The sequence below is a fragment of the Sinocyclocheilus rhinocerous genome, unplaced genomic scaffold (assembly GCF_001515625.1).
Source record: "Sinocyclocheilus rhinocerous isolate Xijiao unplaced genomic scaffold, SAMN03320098_v1.1 scaffold973, whole genome shotgun sequence".
Classification (NCBI taxonomy): Eukaryota; Metazoa; Chordata; class Actinopteri; order Cypriniformes; family Cyprinidae; genus Sinocyclocheilus; species Sinocyclocheilus rhinocerous.
The window spans coordinates 166,175-177,546 of record NW_015624552.1 but is presented as its reverse complement, the minus strand read 5'-3'; the positions used below and the strand labels follow the sequence as shown (position 1 = coordinate 177,546).

At 37.3% G+C, this 11,372-nt stretch overlaps 1 protein-coding gene across 1 annotated transcript; it reads right to left on the bottom strand.

The window, feature by feature from the left end:
- Positions 1-395: 395 nt before the first annotated feature.
- LOC107742352 (galactocerebrosidase-like) lies at positions 396-7,875 on the bottom strand (the record flags this gene model as incomplete). Its single annotated transcript, XM_016555279.1, has 15 exons — positions 7,869-7,875; positions 7,711-7,774; positions 5,497-5,610; positions 5,249-5,388; positions 5,113-5,151; positions 4,873-5,000; positions 4,618-4,773; positions 4,408-4,532; positions 2,978-3,105; positions 2,794-2,883; positions 2,608-2,697; positions 2,367-2,511; positions 2,103-2,283; positions 1,799-1,962; positions 396-516 (listed from the first exon to the last, which is right to left on the bottom strand). Coding segments are annotated over exons 3-15 (1,601 nt in total), but the record flags the coding sequence as incomplete, so codon positions are not given.
- Positions 7,876-11,372: the final 3,497 nt, after the last annotated feature.

Here is an 11,372-nt window from a genome sequence, read left to right as displayed (position 1 = left end):
AAGGAAAAGCACAAAATTGCCCTCACGCTCAACGCAACTCAAACTCACCACCACACACTCTCCAGACTCACTCAGCAAACGCTCACGCATGCGCACGAGAGAGAGAGAGCTGTTGGCTGTGTTGTGCATTACGTCTCGTTATAACCTAGCATGGGGCTTTTCTTTCTTGGTGTTGAGAAACTTGTTGTGCATTCTCGTGATTACTTAGTCCTTTATTATTTTATGTTACCTACTGTTTTGTTGTTTAAACCGTTTAGTTAATTTTCTTTCCTTGTTTTTGTTTTAGATAGGGAGTTAGGGAAGAATGCTGTCATTTGTTTCCTTTTCTTTCACGTAGGCTAATTAGAGACTTGGGTACAGTTAGTGATATGTTTTGTTTGTTGTTTTGGCCTTGCCCAATCCCGAAGGCATAGCCTTTTAACGGTGATGCTACAAATGAGACGACACTAAGGGTTAAGGTATACCATACACCTTCCCTTGTTCCTGACAGCCCTTCAGCAAGAACTCTTTGTCCACCTTTAATGTAAAAAAACAAAGATTAGTCAAAACACAATCAAAATAGTTCATTCAGGCATAAAACAAAATTAAGATTGGAATCAGATGAAAAAGAATTTCATATAAGCACCGTAATCCCCAGAGCACCTATTTACATGGTCCAACGGTTTAAAATGATCACCCATCAACCCGACAAATGCACATGAAAATCAGCAATGCATATCAATTTATAAATTATGCTATCACTTACACACGCCATCACTATCAGAGCCCTTCCTCTAAGAGGAACCTTCAACATTAGGGCCTTTCGCACCACTTTAGTTCCAGAACTAAATGTACAGTACTAAAGTACTGGGACGATTTTGCGCGAACTATTTCCTAGTACTATTTAAAGGGTTGCATTCGCACCGACAGTGTGTACTAAGAACCGGTCGACAGCGACGTCATTTGTGCGCGGCGTTCAACAACAGAAACAAAGTGGCGTTTTAGATGCAGGTGAGGGCGTTTTCGTACGCGTTTGGCCAATCGATGTCTACTTACGTCACGATTAGCACCAGTTGTGCTGGTTAGACCCTGCTCCGGAGTAGGAGCTAATTTGGTTCTCGAAAAAGGCAGTCCAGTACTAAAATAGCACACAGTTCCGGCGGTGCGAAATGCCAAAAAGTGGGTAGTTCCACAATTAGTCCTGGTACTATGAAAAGGTTCCCACGGTGCGAAAGGCCCTATTATTAGCAAAACAAAGGGTAAAGTAAATTTCCAGTAAATTACATTAACATTGAGTTGGGACAAATATATGTACATATTGACTTAAACCTATGCTGGAAGATGTATTGTGTGCATTTTCCAATAAGAAGTTTGACTTTCTGTGAATAGAATCTATGCTTCATATGAAATATAATAATATAGATCGTCTTTTCTCTTTCTGCTTGTTTTCTGGCACTCTTGAAGTGAACTTATATCCGTACAGTTTCAGACTGCCGCCTTGAGCTTGAAAATGCAAGTACAGAATGAGAAGTCACAGAGCGTTTAGTTTTTTATTTATTTTTATGGTATCTGCAAACAATGACTGACTATTGTAAAAAACTGAAAGCCATTCAATGTTTCAGAATCATACTTAATAATAAATATATATAAACCTAAGCTGTGATTTTGATAATCTAGTTTTGTTTTAGCTAGTAGAAGTTCTGAATGGCCGGTCACTTAAAACAAAAATTACTAGCCAAATTGGCTGGTGAAAAATTGGATCTGTTTATAACCAAATTTGAACAAACTTTTCAAAGAAATGGAAATATAAAATGGTTACCTATATCATTTGTCACTTTATAGGTGCCATTTGCATAAATCCAATAAAAGACACCCTTTGCTTCTCTGACGGACTCTCCACCTTGATCAACCCGGGCCGCCAGGAACACGCCTCCAGTGATGGGAGTTTCAATGAGGACGGCACAGGACACATCGAGGTCTGCCCTAGTAGTGAATTTTGTTTACATGATTAATTGTGAGACAGAATGTCATTTACTATAATACTGCCGTATTGATTAAAACATCTCTGCAAAATGAATGTTCTCCCATATATTGCTGGCTCCGCAAATTATCAATAAACATACCAGCTGTAGTCCCCTATTATGCTGATGGTCTGGTCGGCATCTCTAGCCCAGGTGACCGGCCGTTCAGTGACCACCTGCCGTAAGGTAAAGGCATGCGAGCCATTATCTGTGCTATTTCTGAAGTACTCAAACACACCGGTTTGATCAGCAAAATACGGGGCCTCGGAGAATGGAGGGTTATCTGAGAATGAAAAGTAATGTTTCCATGAACATCAGTTGAGTCAATGTTTCCAGTAGTTTCCTGTTGACACTAATATTCATTACCGACAGTGAAGTCATCAGAGTAATTCTTTGGAAAAGGGCGGGATTTGGGGGGCTCTGGGTAGGAGCCTCTTTGTCCAGTGTTGACTGTCGTGATCGTGTAAACCTCATCAACATCTAGTCTTAAGGTGAAGGAACCATTATAGACCTGTGTGGAAACGGGAAGGTTCCTTTACTGCCTATTTATTCTACAGTAGAAAATATGAAAAGATATGAAATATGGAGCAAACTGATTGAAATATACCTTAACAGGACTGCTCCGCTGAAACAGTGTATCTTTTTTGGTCTCAAAATCCAATTTTGAGTACCACATTTGAAGGTCAGTGAGATGTGCCTAAAAAAAGATAAAAGCACAAGCCACATAATATTAAACCTTAAGGTTCAGAAATAAATGGATAGAAATATCAAGAACAGACAGAACTGCACTTACAAAAGAACCTTTGAGCTGAAATGTGGCTTTCTGAGGGGAGACGTCAAACTGCGGTAGAGGAGGCCGAATGCACTGAGAGTGATTGTGTGTCTATAAAAAGAGAAAGTGTGCATAGAGATCAAAATAAATGATTCACTAAAACTTGTGACTTTCACAAGACATAAGAAAATCGCCAAGCACACACCATGGTTTCAATAACAATTGTGAGGTTCCCTTGACGGTCTGTTAAAGCCACGTAACTTCCTCCATGGGCGAGATTCCCTACAGTCTGCAGATAAAACCAGCCTGGCTGTGTAAATTGAGTAGTGTGTGCTACAGGAAAAAGAAATACAATTTATCAACACTTCTGAAATAACTGACACTCACTCATTGGCTACAACAACCACTCTCATATGAACATGAACTATTCCTATAGTTCAATATTTAAAGGGATAGTTCACCCAAAAATAAAAATTAACCCCTCGATTCACTCACCCTCAAGCCATCACCATAGGTGTATATGATTCTTCTTTCAGACAAATACAATCGGAGTTATATTAAAAAAAGTGTCCTGGCTCTTCCAAGCTTTATAATGGCAGTGAATGGGTGTTGAGATTTTGAAGCCCAAAAAAGTGCATCCATCCATCATAAAAAGTGCTCCACACAACTCCGGGGGGTTAGTAAAGGCTTTCTGAAGCGAAGTGATGCGTTTGTGTAAGTAACAAGAATTCGTAAAGAAAAATGTCTGAGGATTTCGATATAAGCCAAGAGGAGACTGGTTTTCCTTTGCTGTGAACAAAACTTGGTTCTCGCGAGACTAGCATATTCTCACCGAAACTTACACTACGCCTACGTCATCCACTGGAAAGTCATATACACCTAGGGTGGCTTGAGGGTGAGTAAATCATGGGGTAATTTAAATTTTTGGGTGAACTATCCTTTTAAGGAAATTAATAAAAGTCTATTTAATTCTACTGAATTTATATATATATATATAAAAAGTATCACAATTTCTTTTAAATAGTACTTTTTGCCAGGCATGATCTTAACATGATCTGAAAACAGTAGAACAATTGAGTGAGTGAGTAAATGAGTGGGTGAGTGAGTAAATGAGTGAGTGAGTAAATGAGCGAGTGAGTGAGTGAGTGAGTGCGTGAGTGAGTGAGTGAGTGAGTAAGTGAGTGAGTAAATGAGTGAGTGAGTGAGTGAGTGAGTAAATGAGTGAGTGCATGAGTGAGTAAATGAGTGAGTGAGTAAATGAGTGAGTGCGTGCGTGAGTGAGTGAGTGAGTAAATGAGTGAGTGAGTAAATGAGTGAGTGAGTGAGTAAGTGAGTGAGTGCGAGTGTGTGAGTGAGTGCGTGCGTAAATGAGTGAGTGAGTAAATGAGTGAGTGAGTGAGTGAGTGAGTAAATGAGTAAGTAAATGAGTGAGTGAGTAAATGAGTGAGTGAGTGAGTGAGTGAGTAAATGAGTAAGTAAATGAGTGAGTGAGTAAATGAGTGAGTGAGTGAGTGAGTGAGTGAGTGAATGAGTGGGTAAATGAGTGAGTGAAGGAAGGAAGGAAAATCTAAAAATTAAAATAGAGGCTTTGAGTGGTTGAGCCCAAAACCGGCCAGACTATTAGTAACATGTTACCAGTCATCCATATCGGAGATTCTACTAGATAATGTCCACTCCAGGGTTCCTCGGCAGTCATCAGCCCATCTCCACCAAAAGACAGATTCTCATAGTAACTTGCTATCAAATTCCAGGATATAGTCCTAAAACAAAGCAGTCTTACTCTGAGCATTTTAGCATAAGGATGTGTTTTGCAGAGAAAGTGAATGGTGTCTGCAAATCACTCACGAGGTCATTCTGCCGTTCACGTAGTTCTGGTTTAATATACGAGCCCAGCATCCGGCACCAATGTCATCATTGAAGGTGCTGTAATCTTCAGAGGACCAGAGCTTCTTCTCTGTTAACAGAGCTTCCTCCACTGTTTTGGTGCCTGGGTAGTGGACACTATAAAGGCTTTAAACTCTTAACTAAAGTTTACATTTAATAGCTCAGCTAGTTGGTCAATTATATGGGTGTATAAGCCAAAGGTAGCAAACTGCTTACCCTATCACCTCAACAGCATCATTCAGATATGGATTCTCCAGCATGGCAGCTGCAATGGACCAGTCTCCATCTGCAGCAATGATGCCAACATTTGTATAACCAACACTGTCCAAAGTATCTCTCAGCACCTAGGTAAATGATAGACAGATGCATTTGGACTGATTGAAATACTGATGATTTTATTGCCAATGTAGTTAGACTGTTTGGAACAAAGACTACAGAATACACTCTTTTTTTTACCTTAATGTATACTGGATCATATTTTCTTTCATTCCATATCTGAAAAAAAAAAGAAGAAAAAAAAAAAGAGAAGTTCAAATAAAGTTTCCCTCTAAAACATCCTAATTATTTGTACTATTAGCTAAAGCATACATACCCCAATATAATCAATGTCAAGGTTATGATGCTGCTTTGCTCCATATATCCATGTAACAACATAGTCGGCAGTAACATTTGGAAAGAAGTAAGGCCATTGGGTTCCCTCTCCTACCCATCCCGGAAATGCCCAGGGAAGACCTTCAAAATCAAAAGCTTGGAATCAAGTCAAATATCTGTGATCATCTCTATATTATTTCTGTCCTATAATATACAAATGGCAAATGGAGTGTAAAACAAACTGATTACCAATCAGCTTGATGTTTGGATTTCTCTTTTTGGCTTCTTTCATAAGCCACCACTCATATCCACGGAAAAAATTGGCTTCATCCTTACTGTGCATGTGAGAGGGTTCTGTGCCATCTGTCAAACAGACAAGTAAATGACCGTTAACCTGTAGTAACCCAAACATAAAGTTTCTCACCTTTGTTTCCGGGAAACCTAAATAGCTGAGACTTAACAATTAACAAGAGTTTGTTTTAGTCTAAACTATTTTACTCTTAAATATATATATATATATTTTTACATTACATTTGTTTACAATTTTATTATAATATTTTTTTTTTTCTATTTTAATATTTTATTTTTGCATTAATAACTGCTGTAAAAATGGGCTGACACTTGACACTGCTAGTGATTCGCTATGACAAAGCAACCTGACAGCTTTTTTTTCTATGAGTTGGCAATTTCCTGCAACATGAGCGTCAGCGATTGTTGGCAATGTTTGATAGTTGGATGGAGCTCAAATGAAATGCAAATGCATGGCTACTACCAATAGTCCGCCACCTGACACATTTAGATACTACAGCAGGACCACCTACTAGAAAACAACTCAGAGACTTGCGACCTCAAGCAACTGAATCAATGTCAGTGTGAATGCAGATTAAGAGCGTGCAAAATATAGAAAAGGAAAAAAAAAATCTTCAAAAAAATAAAATAAAATAAATAAACATTAAAAAGTCATACATATAAAGCAGGGGCTATTTGTAGTTAAAATAGCAGTATTTTCTTTGCACTTAAAGGCAGGGTATGTGATTTTTCAAAAACACTTTAGAAAACTGATTCGGGCCAAATAGCAAAACAAACTTGTAGCCAATCAGCAATAAGGGGCGTGTCTACTCGTGATGTGGAGGAGAGTGCGTTCAGTGCATGGGACGGACATTAGCCGAGCCGAGCGACAGAAAGATTGTTTTGGTGATTTCAAATATCAACATTGGCTACCAGAAATCGCTTACTCTGCCTTTAAGTGTAAATAGTAGCAAATACAATTTTTCCCTATGTGTACTGTAGTACATTTTAAAACAATATACAAAAACAACAACATATTCAGTGCATTTGAACCCCTAAAGCCTAATGGGATCTGTAAAAGGCAGATTCAAATTTGGGCCAGTCGCATCAAAAGGTTTATCTTTTCAAGTATAAAACATTTGTTTTGCAAATATCATGAATTATTATTTTATTTTATGATTTTGGGGAGTCACATCACATGACATTTTGCAATCTGAATTACATTACATTACATTTAGTCATTTAGCAGACACTTTTATCCAAAGCGACTTACAAATGAGGACAATAGAAGCAGTCAAAACTAACAAAAGAGCAACAATATATGTGCAAATGACAAGTCTCGGTTAGCCTAACGCAGTACACGTAGCAAGTTTAAAAAAAAAAATGTAAATAAATTAGAGCAAACAGAATAGAATAGAATAGGTAAGTGCTAGTATTAATTGGTCAAAAAAGATGTGTCTCTATATGTTTATGTATATATTATACACACACATACACACACACAAAGAAAAACAAGTAGATAGAATAGAAAAAATAGAAAGCTAGTGTTTTTTTTTTTAATAAAAAAAGAAGATAAATATATAAAGTAGAATTAAAATAGAATAGGAAGTGCTAGAGTTAGAGGGTAAAATAAAGAATTAACCTTGCCTTCTTATTAAAGGTCAAATAAATTATTTTATTTATTTATTATTTTTGACATTGACAGTCATGAGGGTTTGGTTTGAAGGGGTCCTCTTAATCATCTCATTTCCGGGTTTTTTTGTTTTTTCTTCTCCAGCATGTTGGCATCACATGACTCAGGTCATATGACAAAGTTTTTTTTCAAACAACCAGTGAACATGTTTTGTTAAACTATTGTTTTCTGTGAAATAATAATAAAATATTACGCCAAACTACGTAATAAGGTTTTCTTTTCAGGTATAACTTTCTTTTAATGAGGCTTTTATTTTAATGAGACTTTTTTTTTTTTAACTTTTTGTTCCATCTTAATTCATTTTATTCATTCAAAAACAGAAGAAGGGGTGTATTGAATTCGCAACAGTAGATATAGTTTTTGATGCGATATATGAATTGCATTTTTATGTATTTAATAAATGAATAGATGCGTACAAGACAGGCAGGGAAAAGAAAGACAGACAGACAGAAAGACAAACAAACATAGACATTTTATATTACCTGTGGTTTGAGCATCGCCTCCTATTTCTACTTTTAGGATGTGCAATGAAGCTCCAAAGTTGGGCTGAATAAAACCAAACCGGCAACATAACAACACACCTGGTTATTCAATGCATGTCCATCATTAAATGCCACACATCTTAACCGCTTGTGACTACCTTGAACAAGAAGTTTTTTTTTAATGAGATTTTTTTTTTTTTTTTTTTTACTTTTTGTTCCATCTTAATTCATTTTATTCATTCAAAAACAGAAGAAGGGGTGTATTGAATTCGCAACAGTAGATATAGCTTTTGATGCGATATATGAATTGCATTTTTATGTATTTAATAAATGAATAGATGCGTACAAGACAGGCAGGGAAAAGAAAGACAGACAGACAGAAAGACAAACAAACATAGACATTTTATATTACCTGTGGTTTGAGCATCGCCTCCTATTTCTACTTTTAGGATGTGCAATGAAGCTCCAAAGTTGGGCTGAATAAAACCAAACCGGCAACATAACAACACACCTGGTTATTCAATGCATGTCCATCATTAAATGCCACACATCTTAACCGCTTGTGAATACCTTGAACAAGAAATCCAATATCTGACTCCGATACGGTTCTTCATAATTCACAAGAAGTCTCGAAGTGGCCTGTGAACGAAATCAACATGCAGTCACCCACAACTCTTGACAGTACGCAAAATAGTACAATTTAAAAAGCGAACACAATTTACTCCTCCTCCACTTAATCCACCTATTCCATCAAACTCTCTCCCTAACCCGACCCGATCATCTATAACATAAAACTCCGCAGAGCACCCCAGAATGCAGGAGATTATGAACAGCAGACAGTGCGTTCGCATGTTTGGACTGGAGTGTGTATGAACTACTGATGAAGTTTGTCATGAGGATGTTTAGGATTTGCAGATACTTCCGTGTCATGTGCCTCGATTTAACGTCAAGTGAGACGCATCCTCTCTTATCATTGTTCTTTATACATTCATGCAGGGGGGGGGTAAAAAGTGAGATCATTTATGTTAATAACAAAGCGGGCAAACATCTGAAATTATTTAATTTGTATTAGTATAATTCACATTATTTCTCTCACTCCTGGAACAGAAATCTTCCCTCTTCGAATGAAAAACAGCACAAACGTCACTATACAAATAGCGCCGTGATTGGTCAGTAACGTTAAATATATTGCACTCTGATTGGTCCTAGTCTCACCTTGAGCCCGCCCATAGAGGCGTGAAACTTTGCCCACTGAACGCATCGCGCTCATATCGCAATTGATTGGTCAATGAAAGCGTCGCGCTCATATCGCGTGCTGATTGGTCACTAAACGCGTCCCTCTCAAACGCGTCGCGCTCACATAAAAACTGATTGGCCAATGAACGCGTCGCGCTCATTTAGCGCATTACTGAATGCGTCATTCTCACAGGCGGAAGTGAAAGTGCAGAAAGCGTTCATATTTTCTTTCTCTGGTGGTGATTAACTCACAATAACAGCATATAAAGAGGCTTTCTGAACAGCATCGCCAATATGTCTGTCGCAAACCCGAAACAAACAATAATGAATCCAGTAAGAGTTACCCTACTTATTTACTCTACTTATACTTTTTTGCTTATGGGTGGATGCTTCTAGCATATAACGTTAACGTTATTCATCAAAACGATTTCATCCGTTTATCTGTTAATGCTTCGCCTGTTTTGCAGTGATGAAAACGTGAAAGGTTTTATCTTGTAGAATTATAAGGTAGGGCAAACTGAGTCGGTGTGTCTCATTATTTTCATTTCTGCCTCTAGCCGATACCTTACGCTGGTACCATCCTGGGCGGACTTCAACCCGGAGAGATGGTGCTCATACAGGGCAGTGCGCCCAGTGATTCTGACAGGTGAGCGGCCTCGGTTTGGAATGATTCTATTCATGTTAAATATCACCGCGGTCCCTAGACAGAAGGAACAGGAGGTAGTACAGTAACATTTGAGGTCAAGTCATAGCTCTTTATGCAATGCTGATTGTGTCAAAGCAGCTTCACGGAGATAAACGGAAGCATCAGAATCAGTCATGGAAACTCAGCTATGGAGACAGTTCAGATTCTGCTGTAAAGCAGCTTTAAAATACAAAAGTGTCATTATTTAGCTCGAGTCAGCTCAGTGTTGGTTCAAAGAAGGGATCATGCTCATGATCATGGGAGTATTGTAATGCATTACTTTTAAAAGTAACTTTCCCCAACACTGGTTAGGAGGAACCATTCCGGTAATATTTCAGCCTTACATAAACCGTAATAAAGGAGAACAAAATGTCTCCTTTGCATAATTCACAGCTAACATTTTATGTATCTTTAAAAAAACATATAGACAATTAATACTCCAGGAAAGCTCTTTTCATGCTGAGCTGATCAAAATGACCACAGCTTTTGAAAGTCGCATGGCTTTGTGTGCCGTTGAGAAGGTGATTAGCTACACCTGATTGAGTTTACAAGTCATTTTGATCCTTTTTCCAACTCGGTGATTGTTTTTTTTATTTTTTTATTTTTTCTGACATATTGGTGTTACATCTTTCAGTTGGATGTTATAAGTTGCACTGAGTGAATACAGCTGGATAAAACTAAAACTGTGTCCGTCTTCATTTCAGGCTGCAAAGCAACAAAATGTGATTATTTTAAAAGGGGAGTGATTCTTTCTATACCCACTATATATTTATATTAATTAATGGATTTATATTTTTCCACTTTTTTACATGACTTAAAGATGTTCAGTGAAATAATATTTATTGTTATTATTATTATTAACAACAAATATTTTAATTTGCTTCATGCATTATATGTCTGATATCTCATCTCCAGCACACTCATCATTATTAACACCGTTGTCTCTGTGTTAACCAAGCAGAGTATTCTTTATAAGATGCTTGTTAAAATGGTTGGTCATGTTGAAACGGAGGAAGTCAAAATTTGTGAAAAATGTAAATAATTGTCACCCCAAAAAAATTTTTTCATTCTTTTATTTCATTACACCAAATACACAAAATAATGTTCTTTTTAGCAGCATCATATGACCCCTTTAACTGAGTTTATAAAGTTAAAGGTGAAGATTTGTCATTTTTGGATGTTAAAATACTTTCTCCTTAATATGCAGCAAGCAAGCTGCCCCCAAAGTGTAAACTTTGAAGATCAAAACAATAGACTTGTTTGAGATGCCACATGCCTTGCCTCAAATGTAGACGAGTAGGCAGTCTTAAAAAAAGTCTTAAATTGAGCTTGTTTATGTAGACACACTGCTGCAGTCATAGTGGTGTAGAGATCCATGCAAGCAAAAGCAGATATTGCATTTATGTTCTTTTTTTTTGCAGATGAAATGAATGCATTTGAAATACTGCTGCTTTTGTACTTAATGCAGTGTTACCAATATTTAATTCCAATGGGGTATAGGAGTTTAACTCTGTCAAAGTCTCGACCATCATTTTATTTCAGAAATATGATTAAGATTACATAATTCTAAAGAGCCCCTAAAGGGACATGTATGACATATATGATGGAAAAAGGAAAAAAAAAGTTATATTTCAGTGCTTTTTGCGTTTGCTAGGCCTGTCACGATAACAACTTTTTGTTGTGCGATATATTGCCCCAGAAATAATTGCGATAAGCGATATTATTGTAATTTTAAAGACCA